Source organism: Staurois parvus, unplaced genomic scaffold (assembly GCF_062004578.1).
Source record: "Staurois parvus isolate SC_StPar_1 unplaced genomic scaffold, SC_StPar_1.0 ptg000746l, whole genome shotgun sequence".
Classification (NCBI taxonomy): domain Eukaryota; kingdom Metazoa; phylum Chordata; class Amphibia; order Anura; family Ranidae; genus Staurois; species Staurois parvus.
Genome location: NW_028318542.1, coordinates 3,031,130 through 3,053,202, shown reverse-complemented (window position 1 = coordinate 3,053,202; position 22,073 = coordinate 3,031,130). Strand labels below are relative to the sequence as shown.

The 22,073-nt window shown below is 43.5% G+C and overlaps 1 protein-coding gene across 1 annotated transcript in view; it reads left to right on the top strand.

Moving 5' to 3' along the window:
- Window positions 1–22,073, top strand: part of SPTBN4 (spectrin beta, non-erythrocytic 4) — a 240,366-nt gene that overhangs the window by 152,655 nt on the left and 65,638 nt on the right. The window contains exon 21 of the mRNA XM_089654174.1: window positions 20,511–20,774. Coding sequence (XP_089510300.1) covers window positions 20,511–20,774 — 264 coding nt within the window. The remainder of the gene's footprint in view (window positions 1–20,510; window positions 20,775–22,073) is intronic.

The following is a 22,073-nucleotide window of genomic DNA, read 5'->3' as shown; positions in this document are numbered from 1 at the left end:
ATTGCTGTTCACAGACGCTCTCCATCCAATCTGACTGAGCTTGAGCTATTTTGCAAAGAAGAATGGGAAAAATGTCCCTCTCTAGATGTGTAAAGCTGGTAGAGACATCCCCAAAAAGACTTGCAGCTGTAATCTCAGTGAAAGGTGGTTCTATAAAGTATTGACTCCGGGGGGCTGAATACAAATGCACACCACACTTTTTCGATATTTATTTGTAAAACATTTTTAAAACCATTTATTATTTTCCCTTCACTTCACAATTATGTGCCACTTTGTGTTGGTCTATCACATAAAATCCCAATAAAATACATTTACATTTTTACATGATGTGGAAAATTTCAAGGGGTATGAATACTTTTTCAAGGCACTGTAGTAGTATAGTGCTTTCGGCAGCCAAATCGGACTGTTCAGATGAAAAAAAAAAACAAAGAAAATTTTTATTGTATATGAACACAACATCCAAACTTCATTCAATGTTTAGAATAACCATACTGAAATAATTGAATAGAAAAAAAACTGTGCATGATCGGAAGCAAAGAACGTCCCTACACCTCCTCTTCTACTACGCTAGTACGTAGCTACGTTTGCCTTTGTCGGCTGAAAATTTTTGTACATGACAATACCATTCTCGGCTATATCATGATATGTACCATCAAATTTCTCATAGTATGTACTAGGCTTCAGGTCTTTTCACGCGAACAGTCTGATCAGCTGCACCTGCCATTTTTTAAGGCAGATCTGATCGGAAGCTGAATGTCAATCTATCGGTAGGTGGATGTAAACCGACATATAAATATACAGCAAACCCCAGCGCACAGGAATAACCACAAAGATTAACAACCCAGTAGTCGATTGCTGCTGCGCACGGGTAATTAACACCAACACATAAAAAAGCAAAAAAACAGCGCAAATCAACACCCTGATTCAAACAAAACCTTAAATACAGTGTAAAAAATAAATAAAAATATGAAATATTCAAATTAATTCATTAAAGTGACCTATCAACAAAATATATAATGAAATAAATATATCATTCATAATGTAGTGTCCAAATTAAAATAGAAGAAAAAGTCTTTTCTCCCCATTAAGTTGTGAAAAACAAATATCCAAACGAAATAATGCTTCCACCAATCACCAGTGAAACACAAACATCAACCGCACTCACCAGATGATGGTGAGTATTGCGCCTTTTAGGATGTTATGGGCTACTAGACCCCCTTTATAGGCTTTCAGGGCTCCTTCCCACCATATATGATCTAGGGTATTTTCTTCCACTCGCTCCTGCCTTCTCCTTTCACCACACTCCACAGCAGTGCAAGGGAAAGAAGTATATAATAGTGTAATACTGCTAATACACAGTGCAATATTTGGTAAAAATTGCCAGACCACTCACATTTGTACAGATGAGTAAAAGCATCTATTTTATTGCCTCCATAGGCTAAAATAAGTTCCATTGATTGCACATCTCGTACCAGAGACCTCACAGCCTGGTTGTAGCAAGGGATAACAGGATACAGCTCCAAAGATGGCCGCTTGGAACGCACCGCTCGGCGTGCGTTCCACTCACCGGAAGTGACACAGGACGTCAGGACCGCAGACCAAGCGGTGCGTTCCAAGCGGCCATCTTTGGAGCTGTATCCTGTCATCCCTTGCTACAACCAGGCTGTGAGGTCTCTGCTATGAGATGTGCAATCAGTGGAACTTATTTTAGCCTATGGAGGCTACTCCGATTCCACATGTCAATGACCTTCCAGGCAATGCCACACCCTCTGACACACCAAGGTTAAATAAGGAGCTTTAGCTCCTTGGTGCCAATGGTCTTACTGGCAGCCCCAGGTCCCGAACTAACGATCGGGACCCAGAACTTCTGGTTCCGGGTCATCTGATAGCTGTGATAGCCTCTGATTGGCTGTCACAGTGATCAGTCAATGCAATGCCCTTCCCCCGTTTTTTCTCTCTCTCTCTGAATGGAAGAGAGAGATACATTGTATATCTATCTCCTTGCAGAGAGAAAAATAAACAACCGTGTGTGAAAAAAAAAAAAAAAAAGTAAAAAAATACCAAGATGAATGTTTGATCTAGGTCAGTGCCAGGGTTAGTGTTAGGTTCAAATGTTAGGATTAGTATATTTTGGGTTGGATTATTTAAAAAACATTTTAATTATTATCAGTGTCAGTTACTGCCAGTGTGTTTTAGGTAGGATAAAAAAAACCCCAAAACAATATGTGCACTATTATTTCTGGGCTGTACTACGGGTGCATACAACTACTAACATACATACACATATGTGGTATTGCTGTGATCATCGGGAGCAGGAGAATTTATTTTGGGTTGCTCTTTGGTGGTGGGTTATGTTAGTAACAAGAAATATACAGCTAAATTTATAAATATATATTTTTTTTACTGTTTTGGGCCAGTTTTCCTTCGGTAATAAAAAAAATCAGGAGATATCCATTACCATTAACCACCAAATGAAATCCCAATTTGTCCTGAAAAATCAAGGTATAATCCACCTGGATGCATAAAGTAGTTTTGATGATATGTGCGATTTTACTGATGTCAAAGTTGCAAAATTGTGCTTAGGCATAAATGTTTGTTTTACCCTTAGGCACAAAGGGGTTAAAGATGCCTGAAAATACAATGCATGTACAGTACTGTGAAAATTGCATGACTTTATTCACTTTGTAAAAAGAAAAAACATTGAAAATGCTTGTAGGTTCAGAATGGTTTTTGTAGGGCGGAGTTCAACAATTGTCACGACACGTTAAGTGGGTCCCAAATACCCCACTTCTTCATGTTCTTGTAACCAATAAAAAACAATCAGCATAGATTCAAAAGAATAATTCAAATGTCAATGCATATTTTGTAATAATAAATACCATTATTGTACTGTCACCAATAATGGGATCCAGACCTCGGGGGACCACCAACCACACCAACCCATTCCACTAGCTAGTATATTTGTAATCATCGGGGCCAAAAGTTCTGACGCTGAAGCTCTTAGAATTGAGTAGATCCTATAATAAAAAGGCTAAGTACCCAAACTGTATCCTTAAAATAGGTGACACTGTCCATTTAAAAAGTAGTCAGAAAGTGATAAACAGCAGCCATTCACCACCACTTATTATGTCTGGAACCGGTGACGTCAGCCATGACTCGACCTGGAAATGACATTCTCTCACAAAACCAGTGATGTCAGCAGCGACCCAGGACCTGGCACTGGCGATCATTCACAGTTGTGGCAGCAAAGTCTCTACTACCCTAAGCCCCCAGCTTCTCCTTCTCTTTCCACCTGCTCCACATCCACTTGGGACCTGTAATTCCATCCCATCCTTGGTTTACTAGAAAGGTGTCTCCTGGGGACTCCCATAGTCCTAGGTGATTCCTAGCAATCCTCTTTCCTCCAAGGCTGCACAGTAGCCAATCAGTGTCTACTGATGATCTGTAAAGGTGTGCAGGCTGTCCTCCTGCTCACTGCGGCCGTCTCTCTCTCTCTCCCGAGGAGAGGGAGGACAGCTGCAGCACCGGCTGTATGTGTGGGCGCTTGCAGAGTCACCTGCGAACTAGAGCTACATACATTAGGCCACTGTTCCTACATTTAGACTACTGAGCCAGCTTGGTATCCATAGATTGGGACAGGGTGAATAAAGTGCTTTTATTCAAAAAGGGTTCAAGGTCTACAGCTAGACATGTAAGATTAACTTCTATAGGATAATATATGCATGAATATCTGCTGCAGAACAATATAGGCAATAGGCAGCACATATCCATGAAAGACTGAAGTTGTCAAACAAATCTATTTTCTTTTTATGGAATTAAGCAGAAACTTAGAGTGATATTAAAGGTCTTCATAAACATGCCATATAGTGGGTATGGAAAAGAATCACCCCCCTTTAAAATAATCACATTTTGCTGCTTTGCTGCCTGAAATGAAGACCTACACAGTTTTTGTTTTGTCCAGCTGTATTTTCTCAGTGCAACTTATAACATCCAAGTGAAAGATATAACACCAACATGTCAGAGAAAAAAAATCAAAAACAGAATCACTGAGCTGGGAAAACAACCATCTCCCCCTCCTAAAAATGGCTTGTAAACTCAATCAGGTGTAGCTAGTCACCTTCTCAATGGCACACAAAACCATTTGACTTTCAGCTGTGATCATTTTGATTAGCTCAGCATAAAAAGAGCTTTCCTGGAGCATTTCAGTCCCTGTTAGTGCAAATGAAGCTAACAATCAACTATGGGTGGCAATGCACTGTCAAAAGATCTCCAGGATAAAGTTGTGGACAGGCACAAGTTAGGAGATGGATAAAAAAAAATCCAAAGGCTTTATCAATGCCTAGAAGTACAGTGAAGTCTGTTATTAAGACGTGGAAGGTATTTGGTAGAATACAGACCCTACCTGGATTAGGACATCGCGCCAAACTGGATGAAAGAGCCAGGAGAAAACAGGTCAGAGAGCTTACCAAGAGGTCTACAGCAACTCTGAAGCAGTTGCAGGAATTTATTGGGTAGAATTTAAAACATCTAAAAGATACTTGGAACTGGCTAGGAGTTCAGGGTGAAAATGCCCGGAGAGAGCATGATGGAGAATCTGCAAGTAAAAGAGGGTGTGAGAAGGAAAGGGACATAGATAACTATAGATAAATATAAGAGGAATAAAAAGCTAGTTAAGTAGACCTGGACAGGGGTGGTTTGGGGACGGGGGGAGCGGTAGTGGGAAGAAGGGCAGGAGACACGAAGTGGTAAAAGAGAATTATGTGATTGTACTGGTGAATGTGAATTATAATGGGTTGTTATATTTGTGTACTGGAAAATTTAATAAAAGGATAATTAAAAAATAAAAAGTCAGGAGATTTATAAAAAAACATTTCCAAAGGCTTTATCAATGCCTAGAAATACAGTGATGTCTGATATCAACAAGTGGAAGGTATTTGGTAGAATACAGACCCTACCTGGATCAGGACATCACTCCAAACTGGATGAAAGAGCCAGGAGGAAACAGGTCAGAGAGGCTACCAAGAGGTCTACAGCAACTCTGAAGCAGTTGCAGGAATTTATGACCAACGGTGGCCATTGTGTGCATGTGACACCAATATCACAAATTCTCCACAAATGTGGCTTGTATGGGAAGGTTGCAAGTAAAAAGCTGCTCCTCAGGAGAGGCCACATGCAGTCACCACTGAGCATTGCCAAAACACACCTTGCAGATTCTGAGGCCACATGGAAAAGGGTGTTCTGGTCAGATGAGACTAAAACTGAATTATTTGGCCTCAACACTAAACAATATGTCTGGCAGACATCCAATACAGCAAATAACAGGATTATTCCTACAGTAAAGCATAGAGGTGGTAATATCCTATCATGGGGGGGGTCACTTGTCAGGATAGAAGGAAAAATGGATGGGGCAAAATTCTTGAGAATTCTGCTGCCCTCTGCCAGAAAGTTGTCAATGGGAAGAAGGTTTACCTTCCAACATGACAATGACCCAAAGCACACAGCAAAAATGACCACACAGTGGTTGAGGGAGAAAAGGGTGAATGTCCTTGCAAGACCTAGTCAGAGCCCAGACTTGAACCCCACTGAAAATCTGTGGAATGACTGCAGGCCACAAACGGTCACCATCAAAGTTAACTGAACTTGAGCAGAGTGGGCAAATATTGCAAAGTCTAGATTTGTAAAGTTTGTAGAGACATATCTATCCCAACAGACTAAAAGCTGGAACTAAAGCAAAAGGTAGTTCAACAAAATACTGACACGGGGAGGGGAGGTGATCTTTTTTCCAATTCAGTGATTCTGTTTTTGATTTTTTTTTGTAAATTTTTCTGACATTTTGGTGTTATATCTTTCACTTGGATGTTATAAGTTGCACTACAATAAATACCGCTGGATAATACAAACTATGTCAGTCATCATTTCAGGCTGCAAAGCAAGAAAAGGTGAATATTTTAAAGGGGGATGATTCTTTTCTACAGCCACTGTACTTACCTGCTTTGTCCAATGGTTTTACACAGAGCAGCCCCGATCTCCCTCTCCTCCTCCTCCTGCCAAGTGAACCCATAGCAAGTCAATTGCTATGGGGGCACTTGTGTGTGCTCGCTTGCAAGCCCTGCTCTGTGTGTCCAACAGACACACAGATTGAGGTTTTGCCCCCCCCCCCCCACTCCTTCGTCACTGGCTGGGATTGAAAGCAGCAGAAGCCAATGGCTCCTGCTGCTGTATCTGAGCCAATGAATGGGGAGAGAGCTCAGAGAGCCTCTGCTCTCATGCACAACACTGCACAGAGATCGGGCTCTGGTAAGTATGGGATGGAGGGGGCTGCAAGGAAGCTACATGCAAAAGGTTTTTACCCTACGGCAAAAAAAGACAGTAAGGTAAAAAGTCATCTGCTTTTACAACCACTTTTTAGGTCATCAAGTTAAACTAAAAAACAAGAATTAATGAAAAAAGAAAAACTTGCATTCTCCGAAATCTTAAACCCAGAGATGACACATAAAAAGGCTAGAAAACCCTTTTAAAGTATGATCCAATTTTTTCTTACAAGGGAAAAATTCCTTTCTGATGCCCAGAGGCAATTAGATACTCCCGTAATCTACAATCTACAGTGTTCTATCCTTTACATATTGTAGCCGGTTACATTTTGTGCCTTTTTAAAAACCTATCCAGTCTCATTTTTTGACAGAGTTGATAGAACTAACTCCTGTGGAAAACTGTCCAGTCACACGGCAATGAGCGCACTGAGAGCATGTAAATGCATGTGCGTTGACATGTATTTGCATGTTGCATTGCGTGTAAAAAAACAGGCAGAAATCCTTTTTTTTTTTTTTTGTTTAAAGTGTAAAATAAAGGCAATTTTTTTTGAGTGGAGAGGGATTAGAACACTTGTTAATTTTATTGCTGTCTGTGTCCCCATTGAGGAGGTCTACCCTCTCTTTTTGTCCTGTTTACTGTTATCATCGAAAGTGAAAGTAAAAGATAATCCTACTTTTTGGGTTGACACTGAAACAGTAATAGTATGGAAATCTTCCATTGGGGACTCTGGTGACAAACTACAATTACCACACTTTGGAGGGATTTGCTCTCACTTCCTGTATTGGCTATGGGACAGGAAGATGGCAACAAAACCTGACAGGGGTCAGCAACATCCCTTTTGTGAACTTATGCCCAATACTGAACTTGCATATTCAACCCAAGGTCTTACAAATGCTTAGGGGCAAAATTATGTCTCCCTCTCTTGTTTCTCTTTCAATACAGAGAAGGATGTTGCCTGCTGTAAAAAACCTGAGTATTGGCATTGCATGCTGCTAAGAAGTCTATCATCTGCTAGGACATCCAGAGTCTTCTCCATGATGGACTAGCAACCTAGCTTAACTCCCCCTGGATCAGGGGTCTCCAATTCTTCTGAACAAAGGGCCAGTTTACTGTCCTCCAGACTTTAGGGGGCTGGACTGTAGCTATTGGAGTAGAAATTGTCCTGGCGTCAGTGGGAGTAAACAATGCATCTTTGGTGTTAGTGGGGGGAATAGCGCCCCATCCTTGGTGTTAATGGAGGGAATAGTGCCTCATTGTTGGTGTCAGTGGGAGGAATAGTGCCCAATCATTGGTGTCAGTGGGAGGAATAGTGCCCCATCATTGGTGTCAGCGGGAGGAATAGTGCCCCATCATTGGTGTGTGTGGGAGGAATAGTGCCCCATCATTGGTGTCAGCGGGAGGAATAGTGCCCCATTGTTAATGTCAGTTTGAGGAATAGTGCCCCACCTTGGCATCAATAGGAGAAATAGTGCGCCATTGTTGGCAGCAATAGGAGAAACAGTGCCCCATCGTTGGCAGCAATAGGAGAAATAGTGCCCCATCGTTGGCAGCAATGGGAGAAATAGTGCCCCATTGTTGGCAGCAATAGGAGAAATAAAGCACCATCGTTGGCAGCAATAGGAGAAATAGTGCCCCATCGTTGGCAGCAATAGGAGAAATAGTGCCCCATCATTGGCATAAGTGGGAGAATTTGTGCTCCATTGTTGTCAGTAGCTGGAATATTGCCCCATTACTGGTGTCAATGGGATGTATAATGTCATGCATCAGTGCAAGGAAAAGTGCCCCGGAGTTGAACAAAGGCAAACAAAGGGCCGCATCCGGCCCCAGGCCGCAATGTGCAGACAACTGCCCTAGATCAACTTTTCTCATTTTTTTTACCATGGAGAACCCCTTGGGTTCTCCATGTTTTCAGGTCTCCAGAAACCCCCACTAAAAATATCTACAGCCCTTGGTACATTCACCTGATCCAGTAGGTTGTAGAGAGTTTTCAATTTAAAAAAAAAAAAACAATGGGTGTACTTAATGTGTTACTAAACCCACAACAGTACAATCAGTCTGTATATGCAGTAAAGCATGCTTGTTATACTCACTGTGGAACCTAAGAAGTTAATCCTCTGCATTGTGTAAAAAGGATGTTTGATCCTGTCTTCTCTGATCCTCCCTTTCTTCTGCTGTCCCCAATCCATCTGCTGATAATACAGAGCCTTGGGGGCAAGCTGCACATTCTCAGTTTAGTGTGTATTGCTAGAGAGGGTTTTTTTTTTCCTTGGGAGGGTGCATGTGATCAGCACAGCTTAAGTTCCACAGTGAGTATAACAAGCATGCTTTACTGCATATACAGACTGATTTTACTGTTGTGGGTTTAGTAACACTTTAAGCAAAACATTATGTGAAAAATTGTAGTGATCCTTTACTTTGGTGGTCATTTTAGGCAAGAGATCCATTTGCCACTGCTCTTTCCTCAAGGAACCCCTTAGCAACCTCTGAAAGAACCCCAGTTGAGAATGTCCTGCCCTAGATTATATGATGCATACATGTTTTTAGTCCCCAATTGCATCATTTTAGATGAATCAACATTAAAGTGTTACTAAACCCCAGACTCTGCATTCACTATATCTGGTCTCCCACATGACACAGAACATGGAAATGTAATTATTTTAGTAAATATAAACTGCTAAATACCTTTTCTCATCAGCAGTTAGAGTAGTCTTGTGACTTCTATCAGTGTCCAGTAGGATACTGGCTACAGCTTGTAGGAGGAGTTTTCATTCTCCTGTAGGAGGATGCAGAACCCCTGAACTCTGTCTGGACAGTGCCGACTGACCCTGTGCTAATCACATGCACTCTACCAAGGTAAAAAAAAACTCTAGCAATACACAGCAAACGGAGCATGTGCAGCTTGCCCCAGAGCCTCTGTTCTATCAGAAGATATTTAATAGATACTGGAACAAGGGGAGGATCAGATAAGACAGGATCAAACATTCTTTTTACACAATGCAGAGGATTAACCCCATAGGTCCCACAGTGAGAATACCAAGTATTCTTTACTGCATATACAGACTGCTTTTACTTTTGTGGGTTTAGTAACACTTTAAACATCATCAGCATACGCAGACATGATAACTGTATTCCTAAACCACACCATTTATAAACATGTTAGAAAGTCCCTAAACTGAACTGGGGTAGGGGGTTAACTACCTTCAACAGCAAAACATTCAGAGTATGAATGTTTAAATGAATGGTCCATGTTGCTGAAGGCCCACCACCTCCAAATACAAGATTTAAGGCCTCATTCTCATGGGTGTACTGAAGTGTAAATCTGTGCGAGGGTCTGTTTGTCTGCTGGGGATGCACAGGTGTTCTGTACATCCCCTTGCAGGCAGTCCCATTCACGTTTATTGGGATGCAGCAGCTGCTCGGACACAGCCTCTGCTCACAATTTGGCATTTGTGCAGGTGCGTGTCCCCAAACTCGAACTGCACTACATTCGGAACATACTCCTGCTCCAACACAGATGTCAGATTGGGAGTAGCGGCTGTGTCCGTGCAGCCGCTGCATCCCAATTGACATGAATGGGACTGCCTGTATATGGATAACACCTGTGAATCTTGTGCGGTAAAGCACAGCCCTTGAACGAGTGTACACTTAACCTCTTGAGCTCAGGAAGCTTTTACCCCCTTCACGACCAGGCCATTTTTGCTATTTAGCACTGCGCTACTTTAGCTGGTAATTATGCAGTCATGCAATGCTGTACTTAAACAAAATTATATATAACTAGAAAAGCTACAATTTCTGGGGAAATTGTGTGAAGTGTTCTTGCCTCCACCAGTAGTCTACAACTGGAGTGGGCGGAATAACTAGCTTTTGTCAGTTCCCACTCTAGTTCTGAACATTCCGCCATTCATTCCTATGAGACCAATTTCACCACAAAAACGCCGATATTTCGTGAACCATTCAGCGAATTGTTCCACAAAGTAATAGCGCACCAATCGGGAACAATCCCCACGTTTCGGTATATTACTGTCTATGTAGTGTAAAAACTGTGGGAGGAGTTAGGGTGGTAAAGTTGGCTATAATAATAAGAATATATATGTGAGATAACAGGCAGTGGTCTTGCCATGCAAGAACACTTAATTATTTTCACACAAATAGATCTTTCTTTTGGTGGTATTGATCATCACTGTTTTTTTAAATTTCTAATTAATTAATTCATTTAAAAAAATGACATTTGTGAAGAAAAAAAACACAATATTTTCTACTTTCTGCTATAAAACATATCCAATGAAAAATAGGAAAAAAAACGTTATAGCGTCTACAATTATGGTATAGATACTGGACATTTTATTTATTTTTTTTATACTAGTAATGGCGGTGATCAGTGACTTATAGTGGAACTGTGATAGTGCAGCTGGCAATCTGACACTAACTGATGCTGGGGGGGAACTGACTAACTGACACTGACATCACTAGTGACACTAATACAGTGATCAGTGCTAATAATAGACAATGTCACTGTACTAATGACACTGGCTGTGAAGGGGATAACATTTAAAACCAATCAAAGGGTTAACTGTGTGCCTAACAATGTTTACTATGTGTAATGTGTGCTGATTTTACTAAGAAATGTGCCAGTTTTTCCTCCCTGCTTTGCGGCACATTACTGATGTCTGTAGAGAGCCCTGTGTTGTTTACCAACACAGGGCTCTCTTCTGTCATTCACTCACCTGATCAGTGGGTCCTGACCATAATTAATTCTCTGGGACCCGCTGATTGGCTTCTGCTGCAGTGAATGGCAGCTCAAGTTTCCGGGAAGAAAGCCACGACTTTCAGGTATGTTACGGTGCCTATACGAGCCGACCTGTCACAGTATATGTACTGCGGCGGGTTGGCAAGCAGTAAAAGCGGAACTAAACCCTCCTATCCTTTTCAGCCAAGGAGGCTGCCATCTTAGCCTCTTGCCACCAGCCATTTGATGGTTTGACAGTTTTGGTTGAGAGCACAAGCAACTGTGACAGTTACATTCCTGGTATGCCGGGTTGATGATAGGTTTAGTTCCACTGTAACCTCTTCCCGTCCATCCATAGTCCATAGACGGCAAACGGGAAGCTTTGCTGATGTGGGCTAACGTACCTGTACCACCATACCAGTGTCCTGATCACCGCCATACCCTATACCAGCATCCTGATCACCACCATACCCTATACCAGAAATAAACCCCAAAAACACAGGTTGCCTCTTCCAATACCATACATACACTAAATCCCAGGTGCGGGCTCTGTCCACAGCAAACTCCAATATACAAACAAACATCCGATGGCTGCACATCCAGTAAAATCATATTTATTTCATCTTATAGTATATTCCACAAATATGACAGGGATACAGGACTCCATCCAAATACTGTATCCCTGTCATATTTGTGGAATATGCTATAAGAAGTAAAGGTGATCTGGTGGATGTGCAGCCATCAGATGTATTTGTTTGTATATACCCCATACCACCACCCTGATTACTGCCATACCCCATAGCAGTGTCCTGATCACCGTCATACCCCATACCAGCGTCCTGATCACCGTCATACCCCATACCAGTGTCCTGATCACCGTCATACCCCATACCAGCGTCCTGATCACCGTCATACCCCATACCAGTGTCCTGATCACCGTCATACCCCATACCAGTGTCCTGATCACCGTCATACCCCATACCAGCGTCCTGATCACAGCCATACTCCTTACCAGTGTCCTGATCACAGCCATACTCCATACTAGCATCCTGATCACCACCATACCCCATACCAGCACCCTCATCACCACCATACCCCATACCAGTGTCCTGATCACCGTCATACCCCATACCAGCGTCCTGATCACCGTCATACCCCATACCAGCATCCTGATCACAGCCATACTCCATACCAGCATCCTGATCACAGCCATACTCCATACCAGTGTCTTGATCACCACCATACCCCATACCAGTGTCTTGATCACCACCATACCCCAAACCAGCACCCTCATCACTGCCATGCCCCAAACCAGCATCTTGATCACCACCATACCCCATAAAAGCGTCCTGGTCACAGCCATACTCCATACCAGCGCTGTGATCACAGCCATACTCCATACCAGCATCCTGATCACCACCATACTCCATACTAGCATCCTGATCACAGCCATACACCATACCAGCGCTGTGATCACCGCCATACCCCATACCAGTATTCTTATCACCATACCCCATACCAGCGTCTTGGTCACCGCCATACATCATGCCATCATCCTGATCACCTCCATACTCCATACCAGTGCTGTGATCACTGCCATACCCCATACCAGTATTCTTATCATCATACCAGCGTCCTGGTCACCACCATACCCCATACCAGTATTCTTATCATCATACCAGCGTCCTGGTCACCACCATACCCCATACCAGTATTCTTATCACAATACCCCATACCAGTGTCTTGGTCACCGCCATACCTCATGCCAACATCCTGATCACCTCCATACTCCATACCAGCGTCCTGGTCACCGCCATACCTCATGCCAACATCCTGATCACCTCCATACTCCATACCAGCGTCCTGGTCACCGCCATACCTCATGCCAACATCCTGATCACCTCCATACTCCATACCAGCGTCCTGATCACAGCCATACGTCATATCAGTGTCTGGCATTTTAGGGTCTCAAAGGGGGTAAAAGTGTCCGGACCTGAAGTGGTTAAAACTTCAAAATGTGAAATGCATTTTTAGAAACAAAATACCTTGGGCCCCAACTTCCATCCACTTCTTGGAGCTGGTGGTGACATCACCATGTCTTGATTCTGCCTCTTAGGGAAACATGGGTGCTCAAAATCTCCTGAGAATGTACTGCAACACAGCGAATGCTCTACTGCATGCACATGTGCTGACGGGAACATGCTGTAGATAGGTACAGCTACTTACCACTTGTGTTCTATTATTGTTGCAATTCAGTAGCTAGCTATGTTTCCTGCAAAAGGTCAGTGTCGTAACGAAGAAGTGCTGCGCACATTGTGACACAGATCTTTCAATGACTGTAGTTCATTTTTACTTAAAGTATTCCTAAACCCACAACAGTAAAATCAGTCTGTATATGCAGTGAAGCATGCTTGTTACACTCACTGTGGAACCTAAGGGGTTAATCCTCTGCATTGTAAAAACAATGTTTGATCCTGACTTGTCAGATCCTCCCCATCTTCCAGTGTCTCCCTCTCATCTCTTGATAAGACATATTGTGTGGAGACACTCTGCACATGCTCAGTTTGGTGTGTATTGCTAGAGAGGTTTTTTTTTTCATGTGAGAGTGCATGTGATCAGCACAGGGCCAATCAGCACTCTCCAGACAGAGGGTCAGGGTTTCCGCATCCTCCTAGAGCAGAAAGAAAACTCCTCCTACAAGCTTTAACCAGTGCTTGGCCGGACACTGATAGAAGTCACAAGACTGTTATATACTGCTGAAGAGAAAAAGTATTTAGCAGTTTATATTAATTAAAATAATTACATTTCCATGTTTTGTGTACTGTGGGAGACCAGATATAGTAAATGCAGGGTCTGGGGAGACCAGATATAGTGAATGCAGTGTCCGGGGAGACCAGATATAGTGAATGCAGGGTCCGGGGAGAACGGATATAGTGAATGCAGGGTCCGGGGAGAGAGGATATAGTGAATGCAGGGTCCGGGGAGAGCGGATATAGTGACTGCAGGGTCCGGGGAGAGCGGATATAGTGAATGCAGGGTCCGGGGAGAGCGGATATAGTGAATGCAGGGTCCGGGGAGAGCGGATATAGTGAATGCAGGGTCCGGGGAGACCGGATATAGTGAATGCAGGGTCCGGGGAGACCAGATATAATTAATGCGGGGTCCGGGGAGACCGGATATAGTGAATGCGGGGTCCGGGGAGACCGGATATAGTGAATGCGGGGTCCAGAGAGACCGGATATAGTGAATGCGGGGTCCGGGGAGACCGGATATAGTGAATGCTGAGTCCGGGGAGACCGGATATAGTGAATGCGGGGTCCGGGGAGACCGGATATAGTGAATGCGGGGTCCGGGGAGGCCGGATATAGTGAAAGCGGGGTCCGGGGAGACCGGATATAGTGAATGCGGGGTCCGGGGAGACCGGATATAGTGAATGTGGGGTCCGGGGAGACCGGATATAGTGAATGCGGGGTCCGGGGAGACCGGATATAGTGAATGCGGGGTCCGGGGAGACTAGATATAGTGAATGCGGGGTCCTGGGAGACCAGATATAGTGAATACGGGGTCCAGGGAGACCAGATATAGTGAATGCGGGGTCCAGGGAGACCAGATATAGTGAATGCAGGGTCCTGGGATACCAAATATAGTGAATGCGGGGTCCAGGGAGACCAGATATAGTGAATGCAGGGTCTGGGGAGACCGGATATAGAGAATGCAGGGTCCTGGGAGACCAGATATAGTGAATGCTGAGTCTGGGGAGACCAGATATAGTGAATGCAGGGTCCGGGGAGACCGGATATAGTGAATGCGGGGTCTGGGGAGGCCGGATATAGTGAATGCGGGGTCTGGGGAGGCCGGATATAGTGAAAGTGGGGTCCGAGGAGACCGGATATAGTGAATGCGGGGTCCGGGGAGACCGGATATAGTGAATGCGGGGTCCGGAGAGACCGGATATAGTGAATGCTGAGTCCGGGGAGACCGGATATAGTGAATGCTGAGTCCGGGGAGACCGGATATAGTGAATGCGGGGTCCGGGGAGACCGGATATAGTGAATGCGGGGTCCGGGGAGACCGGATATAGTGAAAGCGGGGTCCGGGGAGACCGGATATAGTGAATGCGGGGTTCGGGGAGACCGGATATAGTGAATGCGGGGTCCGGAGAGACCGGATATAGTAAATGCGGGGTCCGGGGAGACCAGATATAGTGAATGCGGGGTCCGGGGAGACCAGATATAGTGAATGCAAGGTCCGAGGAGATCGGATATAGTGAATGCAGGGTCCGGGGAGACCAGATATAGTGACTGCAGGGTCCGGGGAGACCAGATATAGTGAATGTAGGGCCCGGGGAGACCGGATATAGTGAATGCAGGGTCCGGGGAGACCAGATATAGTGAATGCAAGGTCCGAGGAGATCGGATATAGTGAATGCAGGGTCCGGGGAGACCAGATATAGTGACTGCAGGGTCCGGGGAGACCAGATATAGTGAATGTAGGGCCCGGGGAGACCGGATATAGTGAATGCAGGGTCTGGGGTTTAGTAACACTTTAACAGAAATGTAATGGGTGAGATGCTAGAGCTGCAGCGGATCACTGGTATGGCATGGCCCCTACATCACACATCTTTTGGCAGGTTGAAAGTCTCTGTGTATGTGTTCCAGGCGTATATATAGCTGGACCCTGGAGCTGCCCTTTAAACTATCACTGTGCTTGTATGAAGCCTTGCACTAATATTTTACGCCTATTTGAAAAGGTTTACAGTATGGCAGCCATGGAGCCATCTAAGCCGAGGGGGCCCCTGGGACAAGTCCAGGTCAAGCACATGGACACAGCTGGTCACACAGTTCCCAAGATGTCCTGATCAATGAACTGGTTAATACCACGTTCTTACAAATGTCTGTAATTACTGTCACACTGTATGGAACTAGCGACATGACCCAGATATCATGAATTCAGATGTGTCTCACGCGTGTGACATATTACAGGCTTCCAGGCATTTCATGGAGCTGCTTATCTCAGCTTCTGCAGCCAGACACCAATTTGCATTAAATCCGATTATTTTGCCCTCTTTCTCTGAAGAAAAATAACAAGATCAAATATGGGCAGAACGGAGGGAAATAACAGATTCAAATCCCTATGCTGGGCAAAATGAGAATCTGCGACTCACACGCTGCATGGAGACAGCATGAGTGACTGGCCTGACACAACCTGCCGCACTGCTACGCTAGGGAGGGTAACGGGAATAGCTAACCTCACCAAGGCTGCTTTCACACTGATCCATTTTTATTTTGTTTTTTTTTAAAAAAAGCAGAAGAAAAACACATGACTATGAAATCCTGTGGAGCTGTTCACACTGATCAGTTGTGGGTCCGCTGCGTAAATGTAAAATCCTGCTTGCTGTATTTTTGGCACATTTTTGGGCAACACAGTGGCTAAATGGTTAGCACTTCCACCTGGCAGTACTAGGGTCATTGGTTCGAATCCCAGCCACGGCACCACCTGCCTGGAGTTTGCATGTTCTCCCTGTGCCTGCGTGGGTTTCCTCTGGGAACTCCGGTTTCCTCCCACAATCCAAAGACATGCTGGTAGGTTAATTGGATCCTGTCTAAATTGTCCCTAGTATGTGTATGTATGAATGTGAGTTAGGGACCTTAGTATGTACACCCCTTGAGGGTTAGGGACTGATGTGAATGTACAATATATATATGTAAAGCGCTGCGTAAATTGATGGCGCTATATAAGTACCTGAAATAAATAATAAATACATTTTTGGTGCTGTAAAAATACTGTACTAAAACCATACCTCCCCATTGAAATGAATCGAAAAAGCACCAAAAACAGTTAAAAAATGCAGCAAAAAATGACCCGGGATTGCATTTTCGGTGCGCTTTTTGAGTCACGTGTCCTTTTTTCACACGCTGTAAAAACGCGGCAAAAACACATATGCGTTTTTATTGCGTTTTTGCATCGGAGCAGTGTAAAAGCAGTCATACAGTAACTTTCCACTCTTTATTAAAGCAGAACACCAGGCAAACCACTAAATACACAGCTGAAATTTAGCATGGCAGGAGACCTCGTCTTTCCCTGCTGTAGTTCCACTTATGCTCATCTTTGCGTCACTCTGCTCTCTCCTCCTATCAACATGCTTGTTGTACTGCAGCCCTCCCAATTGGCTCCTTGCGCTGCTTCTCCCTCCCCCTCTTTGAACTATGCTTGGCAGTGACTGCAAGAGGCTAATACGCTGGCACTTGCACTGCTTGAATTCGAAAAAGAAAACACTTTTCATAATGTGTTGTGATTGCGAAGCTGAATTATTTTGTGTATTTTATATCTGCTTGCAGTTTATCTTTAAAATAACAGGAATTACTGACATGTAGCCTTCTCCTCTTCACTGACATGACAGAAATTACTGACTGTTTGTTTCTAGTCACGGGGAGAACAGAAATTCCTGACACAGGAGTCCGTGTATAAATATTTGCTGTGCAAATGTCTCGAACATTCACACAGCTGTCACAAATAATCACCATAATGTGTCTAATACGCTTGTTGTGATCATCAGCCATCGTGACCATAATGCAGTATTTTCCTTATTGAGGTATTTCTGGAAAATACTGCATTATGGCCACCAGATGGAGCTGATGATCATAAGAAATAAACATATAAAAGAAATTTCTGTGTTTATTTGGGGCAACTGTGTGAAAACGTGAGACATTGGCACAGTATTTATAAATATGCCCCATAGCATTCCTCTCTTAACTAAGGTGACAGGAATTTCTTACAAATGGAAGGGGGGGGGGGTTACTAAAACTGAAGCGCTCAGAATCTGGTGCAGCTGTGGTAATCAGATTCTAACTTCAGCTTGTTCAATAGACAAAAAAAACCTACCGGTATAAGCTGATTGGTTACAATGCACAGCTGCACCAGATTCTAGGTGCCTAATTGGATACAATTGAACCCTGGTTCACACTGATGCGGTGCAGAATTTGCAGCGTTTTCAGTGTGAATTCCGCACCGCATCAGAATCGCACCCCGTTCATGCGAACCACTGCAGGTGTATATGTTAAAAACACCCCAAAAGCGGTCCGCAATACGCGGTGCAATGTGAAGAATCGGATCGCATAGGTGTGAATACCTATGTGATCCGATTCTAGTGTGAACCCAAAAAAGGGTCCTGCACATTTTTGGTGCGGTGCGCAGAGAGCCATCCAAAATGTACGGCTCCGATCTCACCGCACACAAATCACGTGATTTGCACAGGAATGCGGTGCAGTTCCTGTGCGAATCACATGTGATATACGGAGCCACACGTATGCAAACCCAGCCTTAAAGTGTTGTTTAGGTTTGACTTGGTATTATATGGCTTTTGGTAAATCTTTTAAGTAAAATTCTCAAGAAAATTGTATAATGTATGGCCAGTCTTAAAACGGCCATACATTATACATCGAAAATCTTTCTGCAAATTTTCTAATTTCGCACCATTAGTGGGCCTCAGAAACAGATGATTTTCGTGTGAGCATCGAATCTGAGTGATTGGGCATGTTGGAAATGTTTTGAAAAACGAACAAATTTCTAATTAATGATGGGAGAATCGCGTGAGAAATTTGATCAAAAAAGAAATGAGCTGTGACCTGGAAAGAAAACACAATTCTTGGCCATGAAAATTCTTTTCTGTAGCAACATAAGGTGAAATGGAAGGCTTGCTTCGTCGAAATTTGAAATGAATGGTGGCACCATCGGGTTACATAACGCACAAAATTGCCGATTTCCTAAAGAAAATTCATTCAGAATTCGGCCAATGTATGGCCTGCATTAGTAAATCCCCCCCCCCCGGGGGTCTCAACGAGCAGATGGTTCAAAGCCAAGCCATACATAGAAAATCGCTCACAAGTTGGGGGGTTTTAGTAGTCACAACCTTGACAAGTTTCTGGACCGCCTGAGCCATGCTGGAGCGGAGGTAAGGCCTAGCTTCCCAGAAGTAAAGAGTGACCTCCCGTCAGAACGCAGAAAGAAGACTGAACCTCCCAATGTCCCCCTCCTAGAGCAGACAAGTCGAGCAAGCGGTGAATAGGGCGATCTACTCGTCAAGGTTGTGACTACTAAAACCCCCCAACTTGTGAGCGTTTTTCTATATATGGCTTGGCTTTGAGCCATCTGCTCGGTGAGACCCCCAGTGGAAGAGGAGCTGTACTAGAGGCTGGTGTCCAGACTGAGGATCCATACTCCTGACAGGCTGACCTAAATTAAAGGGGACCCTGCAGAGAGCTTATATTTAATGCACAAATTCCTTGTTCATTTGGTGAGTGCACAATTTATACAGATTGGAGCACAGAGTCACTATTATGAATTGCAAAGGAGGATTCACTTCCCGCTGACAATTGCATATCAAGCTTTCACATTTCTGCACCTATAGACTGTTCCTTTATATTGGGTGCGATTTGGCACCATATGCTTACGTTTTGTGATTTCAGTAATACCGTAGCGCTGCACCTATTTTATTTATTGAACATTACCAGGTCCCGGATATCCTTGGTTGGTGCAATTTGCAGCTGGACACTTTATATTTTATGTTTTAATTACTCTATTTTATATAAATGTCTGTTTTATAGGATTTTGTGCCCTCGCTATAGACATTTGCTTCGGGTTTTCTGGTGGACCTGATTGGACGGGTAGACTTCCCCACCATCAGAAGACACTGATCAGTGCTGCTGGCTACAGCCAGCAGCACTGATCATTTGGGAAAAACCCGACAGGCTGGTTGTACAGACATCAATCAGTAGATTGGTTGCACAGAAACCAATCAGCCCATACCTGGATTGAAATTTAGCCGGTCCCTGCACATTTGTTGTTATTGGAATTAGGTTGAGGCAGCCTTTAGTAGATCTATTATGTTTATTGTACTCTGTTATCCTTATCCGTTTGGCCCTTTGTTTCATTTGGGACAGCACACTGGCTAAATGGTTAGCACTTCCACCTGGCAGTACTTGGGTCATTGGTTCAAATCCCAACCACGGCATCACCTGCCTGGAGTTTGCATGTTTTGCCTGGGATTCCTCCAGGTACTCCGGTTTCCTCCCACACTCCAAAGACATGCTGGTAGGTAAATTGGATCCTGTCTTAATTGTCCCTAGTATGTGTATGTATGAATGTGAGTTAGGGACCTTAGATTGTACGCCCCTTGAGGGTTAGGGACTGATGTGAATGTACAATATATATATGTAAAGCGCTGTGTAAATTGACAGCGCTATATAAGTACCTGAAATAAATAAATAATATTAAATACTTTTGAGGTTGACAAGCCTTTTCGATATGAGACTAGCATGAAAAAAAATGCGGACAGTCATTTGTCCGATATTCTCATCGTATGTACAAGGCTTTACATAGGAAGTTCTGAAAAAATTCTGGTATTAGATAAAAGAAATCATTGTGAATTTTGAGATTTTGTTTTTTTGAAATTTTTTGTGTCTGTCTTTTTCAGGAAGGTCAACAGTTGATACAGGAGAAGCCAGAGCTGGCCGGGGTGGTAAAAAAGAAGATTGAAGAGATCCGTCAGTGTTGGGTGGAGCTTGAGTCCACTACTCAGGCCAAAGCACAGCAGCTCTTCCAATCCAGTAAAGCTGACCTGGTAGTACAAAATTATTCAGACTTGGGAAAGAGACTCTTCAAGATAGAAGAGCAACTTCAGCCATTGGAAGCTTTACCAGACCTTTCCACAGTCAACACGCATATGAAAAAGCTTGAGGTGAGTCCTCTCTTCTCTGTTAGTGTGACGGTCTTATAGGTGTTATACATGGCCTCAGAGGGTTGCTATTCATATCATTCTAACTGTACAAATGTGCCAGATGAAAGCTCATCAAAAGACAGGATGTGGGGAGGTTTTCCCTGATTCTTGTTCTTACACCCCTCATTGAGACAGGAAGTGATGGGAAATCTCTACATTTGGGATACAGAATGGAAAAAAAACACGGAAGGTAGGTTCAATTCCTTCCTCACCCTATTCAGAACAAGAAAAATTGACTATAATTGGCAGTTTGGAGGAATGTAAGTATGCATGTGCCATACCTGGCATCCGACTCCCGTACTGAGCTGTTGCCCTGATGCTTACTGACCACATAAAGTTGCTTGCATGGGCGCCATTCAATTAACATGTTGCATTTTCTCAATGAATGTAAAGCATTCTCAATTAAATGAGTTAGAAAGGCACTGGGGATCTCCATCTTGTCCAATCAGAGAATGTTTTGCAGCTACTGAGAAAATGCAAAGTGTCCTCCTAAAGGTGTTCATGCCGAGCAAGCCCCAACTATGTTCGGCAATCAGCAGGGCAGTTGCTCAGCATGTGACCTGAAAGACAGCAGCAATTCGCTGTAATAGTGGTGTCTACTTCAATGATTTCCAGGGGGGTCCACTGGGAATGGCCAGTTATGGCACATGCTGTCAGCATTTAAGCGCATATCCTTGTTAATGACTGTCTTATTTTGTCTTTCCTGTATTTTTTCATGTTTAAAGAAGGGAAGGTAACCCATGCCATTCCACTTTTGTTACCACCTGACAGCTGTTACAGCTCTCCAGCAATTCATAGACAGCAGCTGTAAAAAGAATAGAAGCTAGAATTTTTTTCTAGTTATTGACTGATCTGAGCCAATATATAACATAATACTTCCAGCCAATTGACAAAGGAGGAATGATGTGATTGTATCCAAGCAAACTGAACGAAGACTTTTGAAATTACTTCTTTGCACAGAGTTTTCACAGCTGCTATTTAGGCATTGCTAGAGAACTGTGACATGAGAGAGGGACCAATAAAGGATTTTGTAGAGGTGCTTGATATTAGGATCTGTTTACATGGTTTTCTTTTTACTTTTTAAACAAATATAATGGTAGCATTAAAGTTGAAGTTCAGATGTTGTAGAAAGTGGAAAATACATTTGCTAACTAAAGTGGAATATATTTTTGCTAACCATCCTGTAAGCATGAAATAACGGATTGTATTGTAAAACTTGTCCAAGTCCTAAATGCGCAAACAAGCGTCTCTAGCAAACCT